The following is an 18,957-nucleotide window of genomic DNA, read 5'->3' as shown; positions in this document are numbered from 1 at the left end:
GACCGAAACGTCGGAACTGAAAACGAAATGCACAGAAAGATAGTCCTTAAAAAGTTGCTCTAACAATGTTCAAGCCAAATTTTAAAATTTATAAAATTAGCGAAAATACAGCACTTTTTTGAAAATGCTCGTTTTTTGGTTTTTCAAAAATAATTCAAAAACGAAGCAAAAATTAAATATTTCTAAAACGGTGTTGGATTGCCTATTAACTTCTCTAAAACTTTTCCTATTTAGCCTTTGCAGTAGCTCTTCGGGGAAGCGCGATCCCTGTATAGAGAATCGAATCTTGGACATACTGTATAGTGTCAAAACTCACATATACTAGAGCTGAAGATATTGACTATATGTTTTTAAGCGCAAACCCCAAAAATATATTGGTGTGTATTTTTTGTATATTGTTTTTTTTTAACATTTTTGCGTTCCTTTCTATTAGACTCAGATTGAATAGAAAGTTTAACTGAATACGCCATTTTATTTGATTTTCTGGAAATTTTCTTTAAAATGAGATCTTGATTTTTAAGCCAAAATGATCAAAAATCAATATAGCAGGACAATTTTCAAGTTGCGACATCTCGGGAACTAAACAAGCTATTTTTGACCAGGACCTTTCAAACCTCATTTTAAAGCAGTTTTTACGCTCTTTCCAACGCTATACGACAACACCCTGTACAATTTCACCTAAAGCCCGCAAACAGGGGATTTTTCTATCTAAATCGATATTAGGACAAAATAACGTTACACTCAACATTTTGTTTGCGTGATTTCTAAGTAATAAAAGAAAAATCAGTAATTTTTCTGATGTGCATGACAGTTTCTTAAAGTACGTCCAAAGAATGTGAGTGTTATTTCGGTTCTGAAACTCAAATTTTTAATATGTTGGTCAAAAAAAGTTGTCCACAATTTTGTTATTGAACTTTAACGACTAAACAATTTAGAATTTAGTTTATTTTTCTTCTTATTTGTAGGTATACAAACTGGACATATTAATCAGTCAAACTATGTTAAAAGTATTTAAAACTTGAAATTTTTCATAGTTATTGACAGAAAAACCAGAATCCGACAGGTGCAGCCCTCTGACGGACCTTCCCCACAATGTAGGCATCATTTTCGCATTGCGAACTCCCGATCGGATGGGAAATTTTCATCAGTAGCGAGTTTTCAGCGGTCGCGAGTCGATCTTCTTCGTCAACCACTCGCGCCGCGTTTTCAGGGATTACTGTAACGGGTGTGCCAAAAAAAACCGCTCCCAGGGAATAGCGTATCGATTTTTCTACCGCTCGTTGCGCGTTTTAAAGTTTTGCAACTTTGTTTTGGAGCGGCTCTGTATATTGCCGGAATTAATTCGCTCGCATCAAATAAGGTAATTGTCCTTAAAATGTTAGAGGAAGTTGTGAACAAACCAGTATGTAAAGTTAGTTATCAAACAAATTTACCAAAATTGAGTGTGTTCTTCCATTGTTAGGGAAACTGGACTTTGTCTTTGCTGAAATTTATTTTTAGGATACTCATTTATCAATTGAGAAATTGAATGTCAGGGTGATGTTTTCCTAGGCGATAATGATGTGTGTTTTCAGAATTCTAGGATAGAAGTTCATGTGAAAAGGTCGGCGTCGAAGAGTCTGTCTTTGAAAATCGCGATCAATGTGTATCCGATCCCCCTTTTTCTGCCTTGTTATCTGGTTTTTCTTTATCGCGATGTAGTAGTTGGTTGGAAATCTGATCAGACTTTTCCGTAATTGAGCGCGACAACTCTCAATTGAAAACGTCTTGTCCGCGTCGTTAAACAACCAACCCAAGCACGGATTTAATTTCCTTACACAAATAAATCCAAAGAAAGAAAAAGTAAAATTGTCAATGAGATTGTTTCCGTTACATTATTCCCCTCCTGAAAAAATCGTTTTCGGGGTTTTGCCTCTATTTGTGGAGACAGGGGAATGTAATCCAATTTTATTTCTACCTCTTGGCTATCTCTGATATCACTGTAATATTTATATCTCAGCTGACACGGAAAATATTTCAACAGCTACTTTCCTAACACGTGCGGAATATGACGTATTACAACTTATCTGTTTGACAATGTCATGTTACCCTCTCAGACGTGAAGAAAATGGGAAATCTTATTGGGTTTAGGGGATGCGCAAGCATTAGGATGAGAGCAAAACTGAATTTAGAGTATTTGCGATATTGCGGTGCTGTTAAGAAGTCAGTTTTGTCCCTTGATTGATTGTTATTTTGCAACTTCAGTTTTAAAGGGTTAAGGTCATTTTAAGGGTAAAGTTTGAAATGCTGAAAAAACATAACAATGTCAGGGAAGTAAAAATTATCCTTAGATTGGAAAAACATTTTTGAGATTTTAATTAGTGAAAACCAAATTTTACTGGAGTAGACGCTCACAGAAGCTAGTAATATCGGCTATGTCTGATGAGAATCCTTCGTGGGACCGTTTTAATTAAAAACTTAATTGCTTTTACTAGGTGGATTCTGCCAATACTTATCCAGTTTAATTCACTTTTCTAACTTGACAATACATTTACAGAGGCGCAGAGTTAATTAGAAATAACTACCTAAATATACTGACATACCTATAGCTATTGTTTCAAACGTCTTAGCACGTAAGTGGAAAATGTACTTTTTTCTTAATTTTATATTACTTTATTTTTTCAAGGTAATTTATGTCAAATTACATATCTTTCAAATTCATCTCACTAAAATCACTGCAAGAGTGCGTTAATAATTCATTCAAAGTGGTGATTGTTTATATTTTACATATGTCAATCACTTGTCAAACTTTTGACATATGTTTTGATTATTTTAAATGAAGCACACTGTATTTTATTTTATAGTCGGAACATATCTTTTTCTGATTTCAAATATGTATTTTTTTTGCAGTTGGTTATATTGGTTACTTTTCGAAAATTATAGAGTTTTATTTTTATTTTTTGGGGTTTTTGGGTATATTCTTGACGTGACAAACGCTAAATGAAATGTAGACATGCTGTAAAAAGCTGTTTGTTATGCAATTTCAAACTTGCAACGTGTAAAAACCACGTGACATCTGTCAAAAACAGTCACGTGACTTAAAATGTAGTTAAAACGTTGAAAACTAGCTAAATTAAATTTAGACAGTTGTGAAAGCTGAAATTGTAAGAGCCACGTCACGTGACGTTGATAACACAATTTTGAGCTTGCAACACTGTAAAGGCCAGTTGACACCTGTCAAAATTAGTCACGTGACCATAAAAATATACTTTGATCTGTAAAAATTTGTTAAATCAAATTTAGACAGTGGTAAAGGCTGAATTGTAAAATACACGTCACGTAACTTTGGATATGCAATTTTGAACTTGCATCGCTGGAAAGGCCAGTTGACACCTGTCAAAATTAGTCACGTGACCATAAAAACTTACTTTGCACGTAACTTTGATTATGCAATTTTGAACTTGCATCACTGGAAAGGCTAGTTGACATTTGTCAAAAACAGTTTCGTGACATTTAAATTGTAGTTTAAACCTTGAAAATTTGATAAATCAAATTTAGACAGTTGTGAAATAAATTGTAACAGTCACGTCAATCGTGACATTTGATAGCGCAAGTTTGAGGTTGCAACACTGTAAAAGCCAGTTGACACCTGACAAAATCACTCACGTGACCATAGAAACACAGTATAAACTAAGGAAAGTGCTAAATCAAATTTAGACAGTTTGTAAAAGTAGAAATTGTAAAATACACGTCACGTGACTGATTATGCCATTTTGAACTTGCAATACTAAAAAGGCCAGTTCATATCTGCCAAAACAGTCACGTGACTTTGAGAATATAGTTAAAACGCTGAACATTTTCTAAATCAAATTTAGACAGTCGTGAAAGCTGAAATTGTAAGAGCCACGTCACACGTGACATTTGATAGCGCAAGTTTGAGGTTGCAACACTGTAAAAGCCAGTTCATATCTGTCAAAACAGTCACGTGACTTTTAGAATATAGTTAAAACGTTGAAAATTTGCTAAATCAAATTTGGACAGTTGTAAAAGCCGAAATTGTAAGAGCCACGTCACGTGACGTTGATAACACAATTTTGAGCTTGCAACAATGTAAAGGCCAGTTGACACCTGTCAAAACTAGTCACGTGACCATAAAAACATACTTTCAACGGTGAAAAGTTGCTATATCAAATTTAGACAGTTGTAAAAGCTGAATTGCAAAATACACGTCACGTAACTTTGATTATGCAATTTTGAACTTGCATCATTGAAAAGGCTAGTTGACATTTGTCAAAAACAGTCTCGTGACTGTTGAAATTGTGGTTTAAACCTTGAAAATTTGGCAAATTTAGACAGTTGTGAAAGAAATTGTAAGCGCGACGTCACACGTGACATTGATAGCGCAAGTTTGAGGTTGCAACACTGTAAAAGCCAGGTGACACCTGACAAAATCACTCACGTGACCAGCACAGTTTAAACTAAGAAAATTTGCTAAATCAAATTTAGGCAGTTGTAAAAGTAGAAATTGTAAAGTATACGTCGATCACGTGACTGAGTATGCCATTTTGAATTTGCAATACTGAAAATACTTTTAGAATATAGTTAAAACGTTGAGAATTTGCTAAATCAAATTTAGACAGTTGTGAAAGCTGAAGTTGTAAGAGCCACGTCACACGTGACATTGATAGCGCAAGTTTGAGGTTGCAACACTGTAAAGGCCAGTTGACACTTGGCAAAATCAGTCACGTGACCATAAAACAGAGTTTGCTACGCAAAAAATTGGCTAAATAATATTTAGATATTTGTAAAAGCTGAAAGACACGTCATGTAACTTTGATTCTGCAATTTTATACATGCAACACAAAAAAAAGTCATGTGACCTTTAGTGTTGTTTACCCTTTGAAAAAATCCAGTTGTGAAAACTCAATTTGTAAGAGACTCACCATATGACTTTAATAATGCAATTTTGAGCTTGCAATACTGTAAAGATCAGCTGATACTAAATGCTAATATTAGTAAAATAATTGAATTGTCTGTGCGTATTCACTGTTACGTTTGAAGTTAGATAGATTTGAAATCAGAATAAAAAGATCTTCGATTAAGCAAACCAAACACAGGGTGATCTAATTAAAATACGTCAAAAATTCGACAAACGATTGGCATATGTCAATTTTGACATTAGATTCTCGTGATGCAGAAAAAATACTGCAACTTTGCTAATTTAAACTATGCTGACAGATTAAAATTCACGGAGTTAGCTATTGATTAGAATATAAACCATCATTCTGTACAAACAAATTATTCTTGACATTTCCTGAAAACAACTGAGTAAAGATTGCAAGATAGCACAAAACTGAATTAAAATGATATTTTTAGAAACTGTGTCACAACCTATATTTTACCACTCTAATATTCATAGTTACTGCACTTTTAAATTATTTACTGGTACGATAATAACAGGGAAAAAATATTGATTTTAAAACCCACTTTGTACTCGTTTGGATTGACCTGAATTAGACACCATTTAAACATAAAAGAATCTACTAAATTAGTAACTAAACTGAAATTAGCACTTTTGAATGTTTTTACCTTGTTTCGTTCCAAGCCATTAAAATTCTTAAGTATCCACAGTCCAGTAAACATTTCACTGAAGGGGTGCTTTAATTAAAATTTTAATTGCGTTTCCTAGGTGCATCTTTTCAATTATTACCGAGAATAAACCCACTTTCCTACAATTAAAAAAAAAATACGAAAAAATATCTTTTTCCAAACGAACTAAACATGCACATGCAGAAAAGCACTTTAAATTTAAATGACCAGCTTAAGAGCTGGGAGAAATGTACGTGACCCTGCGTGGGGATGGCGACTCTAATTAGTTTGTAACGGTGGAGAGCTTTCAGGACTACGTTAATGTTTACCTTTCAGCGCTAAATTATCGAAACTTATTGGTATCCCAATTAAGCGGATTAATTAACGTATTGCCATCGACGGTTTTATAATTAGAAATTAATAGTGTTTCTGAAAATGTAGCCTTCAAAAACTGGTTTTGTTAATGAATGTGTACAGATCACCTTACACCAACCAAAAATGATATTTTAATAAATATAGCAAGTGAGGATGTAATAACTCATGGGGAAATGCAAACCCCAGATAGTCAAGCTATGTCTAGCAGTAACAATGTTAACAACAAAAAAAGATATCAAAGAAATGTTATCATTGCAAATGTGGAGAACACATTTCGACATCAAAACAATGTTCAGAATATGAAAGGCAAACCCAAATTAAAAAACTAATAGTTTTTGAAAACATAACCTTCCAAAAAGCCAACGATACGTGTCCTAAGCAATACACCAATGAAAGGGACTTCCAGTATAACCCAAGAGAACCTCCCCTTCCATCGAGACAATAGGAAACTAATAGAATATCCATAATGCAAAGACGGGAGGTAGTAGAGCAGCAGCAGGGATTTAAAAGAACATATAGAAATCAAGCTAAGAAACGAAACACCCAAGATACATACATAGCTTTAATAATAAAAGTAAGCATAATAAAGCACTTCTAAACCCCAATGACTCAAGTAGAACCCATTAATACAAGAAGACGAACAACATACCTATACACCCTTAACACAAGAGACTTTTCCAACTAGTGTAACTAGTGCAAATCATCGACAACAAAACAGAATGTTCTGTTGAACATGAAAATGGGATCAAATAGCGAATTCTAACTAAATAGTAAATAATGTATAGATGTTCTCAAAGAAGAGAAACCAGGAAATCATGAGACAAAAATGATTGAACACAAAGACTTCCAAATTTTGCAATGAAATATTTTTTTGGAAATACAACCCACAAATAATAGCACTAAATGAAATAGGGATGAAAACATTTACATTAAGGGATACAATATTATCAGGAATCATTAGGAGGATGGATACGGTGGTCCAAAAACATATCTCATATAAGAATATCAAAATATCATAATCATAAAAATGGATGACAATACTGTCACGTTTAAGGGGTAGCGTAGGAAGAGAAACAAGATCGTAGCTTAAGTATGTCTTCTTTATTAGGCAGTGAACACTGACCAAGAGGGGGTGTGTGGGTGTGTACGTATAGTGGTAGGTGCGTAAGCCCTTCTGAAGTGTCGCCAAGTCGTCCAAGTGTAACGAGCCGTCCGGGCACTAGAAAGTTCGGACTGTCGCTCGTGACCTCCCTCTGGGGATGACCCCAGAGTTCGGTAATTTAGCCGAGCTACGGTGCATCTTTTATACCAGTCAGCGACCTCATTACGCTAACCTTGCTGACTGTGCTGGTTACTGGGTGTGCACCGTAACTACTAACACGGGTGTGACATCTCCCCCTTCCAATAAGTGTTCGCCCCGAACACTAAAAGTCCATGTTTACAAAATCAACTCACTTATTTTCTAATCTTACTTTAAAAAGCAGGTGGGGATGTACTTTATTCAAACCAACAATTATTACTTCTTAAAACTAAAACATGTTACTTATTTGCTAAAAAAGGGGTGGGGAAAGCTTTATTGAAAAAATATCTTAACTACTTCTACTTCTCGATTTTTAGACGTTGCCATGTTTGCATACTCAAAAACAATTATTCCTTTCATTGGGTCCCCTTTCAACCTTGTTGTTGCGTCCATCTTCTTGCTTTCTCATTTAAGCGTAAATTGTCCCCTGCATTGGGCACCATCTTCTAGTACCTTCTCTCGGTACTACCTTGTCTAAGCGGAAATCCATCGCTTAGCTTCGACATCTTTGGTCCATTGCGTGCTCTCTTTTTAGCACACGTTGCTTTGGACTACTCTACATCGTCATTTCTAAGCCCATCTGGAGAACCTTCTTCAGCCCTTCATTTACGGGACTCTGGGTGCACGCGGCTGTAGAACCGACGGTGCGGAACCCATCCGAAGATGCTGGTTTCTCCTAGGCTTGCTCCTCTTCTTCTCGCTTCTTTAATCAGGTCAATTTGTCGATGGACGCAACGAGGTAATTAGGTGGCCCCTAAAGTCAACAATTAATTAGCAAACAAGCCCGACTCCAATAACATAAACAGACATAACATGTATTTATAAACAAAACACCTTATACTTGCGCGATTTTGCTACCTCAGCAAAGTACCTAGGTCGGGAATGGCGTCACTGGTCTAGAAATCGAGATATTGTTATTGCATTAACTATACATACACTTATTTTATGAAACCTAGTTATCAAAAGTTTAGTTTTATCTTACCCAATACACTACAAACTAAAATGTGCTCCTATACACTAAAATGTTTAGGGCAACCTACAGGCCGCTCTTGATATAGCCCTACTCAGTTCAAGCAACTGCGGACCTGCAGGCTGGTCCGTCAAAACTCGTCTTGATTCTTCTGGGGTGTGCTTGAACTTGTGGGGGTGGGCATGGTTGAGTCGTCTTCCTGATCTCTCTTTCTTTCTCTCTCTTCTTTCTTCTGGTCTTTGCCTCTCTTCTTTTTCCTCTGTTATTCCTTCATCTTTTCCCTGTGACTTAATTGGCTTCAATTTGCGAGGGTGTGTCTATCAATATGAAGATTAATAGACGGGGATTGAACGGGGCGCCTCCACCATGTCACGTTTAGGGGGTAGCGTAGGAAGAGAAACAAGATCGTAGCTTAAGTATGTCTTCTTTATTAGGCAGTGAACACTGACCAAGAGGGGGTGTGTGGGTGTGTACGTATAGTGGTAGGTGCGTAAGCCCTTCTGAAGTGTCGCCAAGTCGTCCAAGTGTAACGAGCCGTCCGGGCACTAGAAAGTTCGGACTGTCGCTCGTGACCTCCCTCTGGGGATGACCCCAGAGTTCGGTAATTTAGCCGAGCTACGGTGCATCTTTTATACCAGTCAGCGACCTCCGTACGCTAACCTTGCTGACTGTGCTGGTTACTGGGTGTGCACCGTAACTACTAACACGGGTGTGACAATACCATAAACCCTAAAAATGACCATATCACTTTAAAAACAAAAATACTTTTAATTGAAGCAAGAGATGCAGGATTTGAGATTTCTTTGGCTTAGATACCAAGCCATTCCACAATAAACCGGAATGAAAAAGTGGATCAATTTGCAAAATTAGGGAGAAACCTCAATGTTCCTTTGCAACTAGACCTGGACATAAGACATATCTTGCCTTACACAAGGCAAGAATTGATGGATAGAAAAAGGATGTCTTAAACCGATTCAAAAAATAAAATAGAAAAACAGAAAAATTATCACAACCATTATAAGAATGCGAACAGGACATTGCCTGACTACGGAACATCAGTTTAGAATTGAGGTGGCAGATTCCCCATTTTGTGAATGCGGAGCAATCAAGGACTTGAATCACATATTTTTCCAATGCTCTATCAACTATGATGGAGTTTTTGACCTTTATAGAGACCTGCAAAGTGGGGGTGTATCATCCCCCATGAGTTTTCCTAGTTTGATTGAGAGCCCAACAAACATGTTAATAACGGACTAAATAAATACATAAATTTTTATGAAATATCCATTTGATGTAGAATAAGAATGATAATAATGGCGCAAAATAATAATGGTAAACTAATATATTTGTATTTAAACTGATTTGATTGTTATAGAGATCTAGGGATTAAGATAGTATGATTGTAGACAACTGATCTTAAATGCCTTTCCTATATTGTTTGTAGATAAGATTCCTGGACTCATTTTACCCTGAGCCAGTAGTTGTGTTATCCTCCTTGTCTTTCTAACACTCAGCACCGTATGCACCGCCCATGTCAAGGAGGAAGCAAAGCTCAGAAACCACACAACACAACCAGTTGTTTTGTATACCGAAGCACCAAGAGGCCTGCCTGGGAATGGCCTGAGTCAGAAAAATTCTAGGCAGAGAGAAAACCCCTGGCAAATTGCCCCATAAAGGGAGCAGAAGTCATATTTCCCTAGTTACATAGGGAATTCAGGAAGGAAAGTTCTATCACAAGGCAATTTATGACAAACATTTTTAATGAAAACAATTGTTTGATCATAGTTTTTCTTTCTTACTCTTGTAACCTATTTTTCAAAGCTCTTGTTAGGTTATTATAGGTTATTTCCAACCTACAGTAACCTAACTTGCTAAGCTTGCTAATTAACCTGTCTTGTATTGCAAAGTTCTGGGTTAAGAAAATGCAACGAAATTTCCTATCTAAATTCTTCTTATAACTACGGTCCTAAATTCTTCATTTTGCTGTTATCTCATATAAAGTCGATACCTTTTTCACAATTTAAAACTAATAACTTAACACATTGCTTAGACATAATTGGCCTATCAATAATTAGAGTGATGAGGGAGACGAATTTTAGAATATTGGTTTCTAGTAGTATACCTATTCAAAGAGTTTTGCTATTTTAGATGTTATTTCTTCGAAACGCAATCATATAATACAAAAAAACAGATTGTACAATGTGCATAGTAATTTTGGAATACATAAAACTTAGAGTCATCACAATATCGAAAATCCTAATTTTCCACTTTGTTACGCCAGTTTTACACAAAGAAAACTGTATCAATATTACATTATCTATTGTTTATTATCAACTAAAAGTTCGTAACTTGCACCTTAATTAATGAACCCTATATAGGTTATCGCATTACTTAATAAGTTTGCTCGTTTAAAGAGCTGGAAAGTTTATACTTTTTTTCATTTTCATAACTTTTAGTTATTTCGAAGTTAGTTGAGAGATCCAGGAGATTTCTTAAGTGCTGCACTTAAAAACTATAGGTTTCTTCAGTAATACTTTAAACTATGAAGAATACGAGCGTTATTTAAGTGACACGTTACACAAAGTTAAATGAACAATGTTGTTTTCTTCATTCATTATTTACTTCGTTTATATACTTCATAACAGTCATAAAGTTTAATTTTTCATGTAGTTTCCTAAAATGCTTTTAGAAATACAACTCTTTGTAAATCAGGTGGAAGAAACAAAGCTGCTTTATCTAAACTCATTCTTGCAATTAAGTATCAAACGCATTTGAAATAAATTACAAATGTCAAAAACATTTTATTCAGATTGGGTGAAAACAACTAGTTTCTCTTCTTTTTTCCTTCAACAAATTCAGTTCAGTTTCTCAGTTCTCAGTTTCTTAGTCATAAGTTTAATTTTTATCAAAAACAACACATAGTAAACAATATAATTTAGATGACTTGTTTACGTTTACGTTTAAGATTATGATTACGACTACTAATCAAACGTTTTTTTACTTAGCAACCCATTTTTAATTTTTTGGAACAAATTTGCTCACAGTGTACTTATAAATTGTCTTTTCTACTTTCAGGAGTATTAAATTAAATTCTCAAATCGTGGATTTTATATAAGTTGTGAGGCAGGATATAGGACATGTTAGACTTTACTGAAGTTTTTATCAAGCAGCGAAGAGGGTTTAGATTGTATATAATTATGGTCTTCGCAGAACGTATACATGATGATAATGATGATTTTAAGCCAGTTTTTATCTTTGTGATGTTACTCATTATTAAACTTTTGACATTTTAACCCAAAGTAATTGTCACGTTTATTGCAGGCGGCTAATCTCGAGAGATCCGCGTGGAAAATAGTCAGCAGTCAACGACAACCTCCGGAGATTAAAGTTTATCATCCAAAAGTCCAGAATAAAAGAGTCAATAGTTTTATGCGAATTAAATTCGGTGCTTAAGACGGTTTTCGAACTTCACAGTCTCGTGCAGTAGAGCGATTCGGAAAAGCCATTATTCGGAACATATGCTAGTCAGTCGAAAAGTCGCTGGCGTGAGCGAAAGGATGACGAGTAAAACGGAAAATATACGCGAAAAACATGACGTGAATCAGATTCGAGGATAAGACGAAAAAATGCAGAAAAATGAAGCTTAGCGTGTCGGCGTATCGCGCTCATGCTTCCGCGCATAAAAAAATTTTGGACACTTCCTACAATCAGTATTATGGATCTACCAGTGCGTCACATCTTCATCCTAGTTCATCAAACGCTGGACCTTCTGGATTTCAGGTAAGTTTTCAAAGTTTTATTTGGAAAAGGTGGCTTACTGCCAAATTTTCAGTCAGTATCACCTCTCTACTATCAAATAATTCAAATTGCTCTTGACAATGTAAAGCAGAGAGTAAAATTGCTATTATAAGGTGAGTGAACTGTTCCCTACAGACATTAATTTAGCGGTGGCGTTTTTTTTATAAACCACAAGTAAATTGAAACAATTTTGGAGTTTTTTAACTGGAGGCAAACTAGCTGGATCTGCAAATTAAGCTAGCTAGCATTATAAAAGTTTTGCTTTTTCAGTTTAAAAATATCTAAAAAATATATTGGTTTACCAATAATTTTTAGCATAATTTAAGAAAAAGTACTCCAAATCCAAACGTAAATAAAATGTCAGTAATAGTCTCTAATCTAAGAAGAGTTTGCATTTTAAAAATCTTCTCATAAATCGACTAGACACTGAAACATTTAAACTTCAGTACCAAAATTTACTTTAAGCTAAGTTCTTGAAGTTAAGTTATTTTTGCACTTCAGTACTTTTATATTAAATGTTATAACTAGAGTCTGGAATGAAAAGCACTAAAATCGTAAAAAAAATTTTCTCAAAAAAAGCTTTAAAAAAGCATAAACTGTATTTTTAATTTTTTCCTTGATTTCAAGTTCTAGAAATTTTTTGAAGCTTTTAAACTGCTTTAGAAGCATACGTATACACGGAAGATTTTAGACTGTTTTTAAAACTACTTGAGGAGAATTTAGAAGGTTTTTGGACAATTTAAAGAGCATATTGAAGGTTCTGGAATGCTTTAGAGGCATTTGGAAATTCTTAGACGGTTCTAGAATTTTTTGAACGTTTCTAGACTGTTTTTATATCTTTTGGGAGCTTCTAGACTAGCTGGCGAGCATTTGGAATCTTTTAGACTGTTCTAAAAGCCTTTGGATGCTTCTAGATTGTTTTGAAAGGGTTCCAACAGCTTTAGACGCATTTTGGAGTTTCTGTAGCGTTTTGAAATCTTTTAGACTACTTTAGGAGCATTAAAAAGGTTCTGGACTGCTTTTAAGACATTTGAAACCTTATAGACGGTTCTAGAAACTTCTGGAAGCTTTGAAACTGCTCTAAAAGCATATGGAAACTTTTTGACCGTCTTGAAATGTTTTGAGAGCTTCTAGACTGTTCTAAAAGCTTTTGGAAGGCATTCGACTGCTTTAGAAGCATTTTGGAGTTTCTGTAGTATTTTGAAATCTTTTTAGACTACCCTAGAAGCATTTGGAAGGTTATTGGACGGTTTAAATAGCATATTGAAGGTTCTGGAATGCGTTAGAGGCATTTGGAAATTCTCAGACGGTTCTAGGATTTTTTTGGAATATTTTAGACTGTTCTAAAAGCTTTTGGATGTTTCTAGATTGTTTTGAAAGGCTTCCGACAGCTTTAGAAGCATTTTGGAGTTTCTGTAGTGTTTTGAAACCTTTTAGACAACTTTAGAAACATTTAAAGTTTAGTTTAAGACATTTGAAACCTTATAGACGGTTCTAAAAACTTTTCGAAGCTTTTAAACTGCTCTAAAAGCATACGGATTATTTGCTATTTGACTGTCTTGAAATGTTTTGACAGCTTTGAGACTGTTCTAAAAGCTTTTGGAAGGCATTCGACTGCTTTAGAAGCATTTTGGAGTTTATGTAGTATTTTGAAATTTTTTAGACTACTTTAGGAGCATTTGGAAGGTTTCTGGAGAGTTTAAAAAGCATTACATTTTTAGGACTGCTTTTAAAGCATTTAAAAACTTATGTACGGTTCTAGAAACTTATGGAAGCTTTTAAACTGCTTAAGAAGCATCTGGAAGCTTTTAGATTGCCTTGAAATTTTTTGAGAGCTTCATTGGAAGATCATTTGGAAGCCTTTAGAGTGTTCTAAAAGCTTTTGGAAGGCTTTCGACCGTTTGAGAAGCATTTTGGAGTTTCCTGTAGTGTTTTAAAACCTTTTTAGACTACTTTAGGAGCCTTTGGAAAGTGTTTGAACAGTTTAAAGAGCATTAAAGTTTCTGGAATGCTTTTAAGGCATTTGAAACCTTGTAGACGGTCCTAGAAACTTTTGAAAGCTGTTAAACTGGTCTAGAAGCATACAGAAGCTTTTAGACTGTCTTGAAATTTTTAGAGAGCTTCTATAGATAAGTTGAAAAGCATTTGGAAGCTTCTAGGCTTTTTGTAAGCTTTTGCAAGGCATTTTGGAGCTTCTATATTGTTTTGGAATGTTTTTACATTTTCTATATAGTTCAAAAGCAATTAGTATTTTTAAGTTTAAGGTAACTTATGTTTGATTATTTGCTATCCAAAAATCTCAGCAAGTAAAAATATTATTAATAATGCTTCTATAAATAGTTAGTTATAAATATTCAAAAAATCCTGCTTTCAAAGAACATTTCATACTCTGTTGTTAAAAGTTTCTCCCATGTTTGCAGTGTAGAAATGGCTCAAATTAGCAAAGTAGTGTTAAATGGCAATGTTGCTTACAAAACCAGGAAATTAACCGTAAAAGTGAAAAGATTTGGAATTAAAAAAAATGTTTTACCAATTTACAAATAGGCAACATTGTAAATATTAGCAGCACAACAAGAAAACGAATAAAAACGACTTGACATACAGTTTCAGGCAAAAAAAACCTTTCAAGTTTGGACAAAATCAGGCTTGAAATGACAACATTGCGAGTTAATGTAACAATAAAATGAAAAGTAAAAATGACTTGAATTGGTAAGGTATGGCCGTCAAATGCGAACGTTGCAAATTTTGATGCAAAAAGACTTTTAAAATTAGATAGTTTTAAAATTATTTGATAACCCAAAAGTACGTTCTTGTGCCCACTACTCATGTACTCTAAGACATTTGGTCATTAATGGAAGTTATCATCAAATCTGGATCAAACTGTTACGACACTGGATTGTTGAACAAAAAAATAGTGAGTTTTATTGGAATATCTTCTTAATTTGCTTCATTAGTGTACAAAACTTATATTAACTTAGTTGATATTGACTTGACAATTCGCGCGTTTTTCAATTGAAGAAAAAACGAGATTACATTAAAATGATTTTGCGATACAAATAATATTCTTCATCGAACTGGGGTTTTGTCAAAGTTTGGCTTGAGTTTCTTCTATTCATTAAAACTCAGTGGAACTAAAAAAAAACTTTTTAGTCCCCAATTAAACGGTGCAATTCAAACACTCGTCAGTCATTCAAATTACATTGCTACAATTGTTTGACGAATTTTTAACCAACCAAATTATTGAACAGTTTCATTTTAGCGCTCTCCCTAATCTAATTGTATTAAACGTTTCAATCATTGTTATCAGGGTTTTTATTATTTCTATGCTCTTAATTGAAAATGGTTTTGGTTAATCATTTGCAACTGAAAAAAGGATTGAAGTGAAAATTGATAACAATCACCAATAAATTAACAAACAACCCAACGTTTATATCCAATATGGCAATCGTCCAACTGCCTGTTGTGAATAAAGTTTCCGTATGTGCTCAATTCGGATAAATTTGAAGCTACGTGTTGGCCAATTTAAGCTTGATTGTTAGGTTTTGAGAAATGGCGTTAATTTGCATCCAGAATAGTATCTAAACAATAATATTTGAAATCAAAATACAAGTTGTTTCTCAGAAAAAAATGTTGTTTTGTGTGTTTTTTTTGTATTGAAAAGAAGTAGCAAGTGAAAGCAAAAACACACTTAATAAACATTGTGGAGATCGACTTTTTGTTTCTCATTCATCCACTCATTTCTCTTCTAAGAGAATTACTAATTCTTTATTCTTAGTAGGCAAGTGGCAACTTTTTGCTCTCCTCTCTGTTCTAAAGTCTTCTTTAGTTTTTGTTCTCTTACTCTCGGCTTTTCTATTAATTTCTTACTTATTAGTCCTGTCATCAATTCAGTTATTATAGGAACATACTAAAACCAATTTTGTGTTATGGTCGAACTAAAGGTGGATGCACCAATCATTCTTTTTACATCAGTGTCCACTAATTCTTTGTAATGCCTAGTAATTCCTAAAACAATTCCCGATAACTAACCTAACCTAACAACACCCACTAATTTTATGAATTACCACGACTGAAGAGTCTAAAAAAACCTTTTTTATTGAAAAAAAAAGTAAAAATAAGAAAATATGCGTGCAACCATTTAACCGGAAGTAGATATCAACTGGTGCTTATTTTAAATTAGACACCTTGTATATTATTGCATTTTTGGATTCTACGTCGTTATTCTTATAACTTTCTCTGATTCTCTGTTCAAAATTTAGGTAAGTTTGTATTAGGTCACTTATTAGAAAAACGTATTCTTTAAATTGATACTTTGAACCACCCTGTAACTGTCAAAATAATCGAGTTATTGAAGGTTAAAGTAGGCGGCGTAGTAAGCGGTCCAATTCAGTCAAAAGTGTATTATCAAACAACTCGGTTATTATTTGCAACACTTTGTATAGACTTTTATATGTCAATGGATAGAAAATATAATGGGCTTTCCAAAAATATGGCCGTTTGTGTTGATAGGGTGCTTTATTTGGCCGCCAGAGGGCTCCAAAGCTAACTAAACGTTTTTCTTGACTGTAACTACTCTAACTTCTTTGAGGGATTTTTTTTTAAATCGGTCAGGTACGGCCCTAATATTTGGCACAATTCTAGCACAGCGAGTGTCAAATGTAGAGCCGTAGCAAAACTGTAGAAATAAAATCATTAAAGTCGATTTTCGCTTTCACTAACTGGCCAACATAACGCAAAACCCGGTGGTGGCTTTTCAGGCAAATTTGACCCTTACGAAAATTGTCATTTGCAAAATCGGTTTTTCAAGAAATTTCTATGCATTACATCCTAGTAGACCTAGTGGCTCACGTAACCGTGTTTTACTAATTTTCCAGGGTCAAATTAGCCCTAACCAGTCAAAAAGTGTTTCTGGGGCACCCTCTCTGTAAACCATAAATAACACGCGTAATTGTAACACTTTGTATATACTTTTGTATGTCGATGGACAGCCAATGAAATGAGCTTTCCATTGACGTAGAAAGGTCGGTTGGTTAGTGGTACCGTTTATCCACTAGAGGGCGTCAACTTTGACCAATTTTTTTGGTGTATCCTTTTGTTTAATATTCGAAAACCCGCTTAATTGCACTATTTTTGCTATAGTTTTATACGTCAATGGAGAAGCCAATGGAATGAGCTTTCTAAAAATTTCCCAACTTAGGTTGATAGGTTAGACGGTTTGACCGCTAGAGAACGTCAAAGTTGATTATTTTTTTTATGACTTTTTTGTGCAACCTTTTGTTCAATCTTCAATAACTCGTTTATTTGCACCATTTTTAGTAGTGTTTTATACGTCAATGGATAGCCAATGCAATGAGCTTTCTAACAGTCTCCCAAGCTGAATGGATAGGTTAGACAGTTCGGCCGCTAGAGGGTGTCAAAATTGACTAATTTTTTCATGACTTTTTTGGTGCATTCTTTCGTTCAATCGTCAATAACTAGCTTATTTGCTACACTTTGTATAAACTTTTATATGCCAATGGATAGCCAATAAAATAAGCTTTCTATTGACGTATAAAAGTTTATGGGTAAGTGGTTCGGTTTTGTCGCTAGAGAACGTCAAAATTTTTAAAAGTAAAACTACAAAATTTATAATTTTTCATTGTATTCCAACGGAATTCATTGAAATTACCAAACTTTATTTATGTTTAAACTTGAATGGAAGATGTATAGACAAAATTATTTTATGAGTTTTTTTTTTAAATAAGTATAATATAGACGTTCCCAATTCTATTAACAGTTTTCAAAATATTAATGTACATCCAGTAATGCCCATTAATTCCTTAAGTTTGTACACCATAATGCCCCAGCGGTTTACTCCTCGACTAAACTGTACTGTTACAAGTTTGGTTAAATTACATGACCAATAAAAACCTCTGCCGTTGCCAACTTTTATGATCAAAATTGACACATTGTGCTAGTAACCCATAAAACTTCTCTTTAGTGTGTTCAATTTTTATTTAATAACAACCAATACTAAAAATCCAAGTCTTCGAACTAAATAACATAAGTAATATGGCAGCTAATAACGTTTCAGGGAGAGAACATGAATAAGCAAATTCCCTTCATAACCCTGTTTTTATTAGATTCATTAGACGATCCCTTTAGCAATCCTAATTTAATTTTAGTCGCATTAACTTAACAAGTACCTAACCATTTTCAGGGCTAACCAAGTCAGGGCTTTAATATTTTTGATGAAAGGAAATTTGGAAGAACTCACTTTTACTCCTGTAAGGACACCATTTACACATGTAGTTAATTTTATTTTACAAAACGTAAGTTGCATTTTAGACCGTCTCTAAAATACAACTAATCTTTCCTGTAAAGTTACTATTCTAAAACTGATTTTGCTTTTCGAAAATACAAGTTATATTTCTGAAATCCTTTTTATGGATTCTAAAATTCAACTGACGCTTTCTAAACTAGATGTGTGTAGTGTGTGCACCATTGATGGCATGCCAATTATTTCTGAAAGCTTTTCAATATGATCAATTCTGTAGTTATTGAATAGGTTTAATCTGCAGCTCCAATTTCAGCCTCACCATCCAGCTAAAGCTATTCAAGCTGAAAGACCACGGATCGAGAAAATAAAAGAACGGCTCGTTCATCGGCGGCCATTCGTATGGATTTGACAGCACTTCTATAGCCGGAATAATCCTACTTTTCCGGAATAAATTAAATTATTCCCTTGGGTTGTGGAAAAATTAGAGTAGAAAAGCCTGTTCAAGAAAAACGAAGCTAATTTTAATAGCCGCCCGACTTTTTATTACACACCGTCGTCTGTTACGGAATACAAATCAGTCAGCACGACAAATTTTCCTTCACTGTTCGAGACACCGGAATTATTTACTCCGGAACAATCCGGTTTACAAAAGAACGTAGTGATATGTCGACGGTAATTTTTCAAGTC

At 34.4% G+C, this 18,957-nt stretch overlaps 1 protein-coding gene across 8 annotated transcripts in view; it reads left to right on the top strand.

The window, feature by feature from the left end:
* Positions 1-1,134: 1,134 nt before the first annotated feature.
* Cngl (Cyclic nucleotide-gated ion channel-like) overlaps positions 1,135-18,957 on the top strand; it is a 139,817-nt gene continuing 121,994 nt past the window's right edge. For 3 of the 8 annotated variants that reach the window (XM_081976757.1, XM_081976756.1, XM_081976754.1), the window contains exons 1-2: positions 1,137-1,360; positions 11,535-11,993. In XM_081976757.1, the coding sequence (XP_081832883.1) occupies positions 11,850-11,993 (144 nt within the window). In that variant the 5' untranslated portion in view covers positions 1,137-1,360; positions 11,535-11,849. Of the gene's footprint in view, positions 1,361-11,534; positions 11,994-18,957 lie in introns of all 8 variants that reach the window. The other 5 variants (XM_081976752.1, XM_081976751.1, XM_081976755.1 and 2 more) reach the window with 3 other exon arrangements.

The sequence above is a fragment of the Ips typographus genome, linkage group LG3 (genome assembly GCF_016097725.1).
Source record: "Ips typographus isolate SLU linkage group LG3, UJ_Ityp_2.0, whole genome shotgun sequence".
NCBI lineage: Eukaryota > Metazoa > Arthropoda > Insecta > Coleoptera > Curculionidae > Ips > Ips typographus.
Note: the sequence above shows the minus strand (reverse complement) of the source record. Positions and strands in the feature narration are given on the sequence as shown.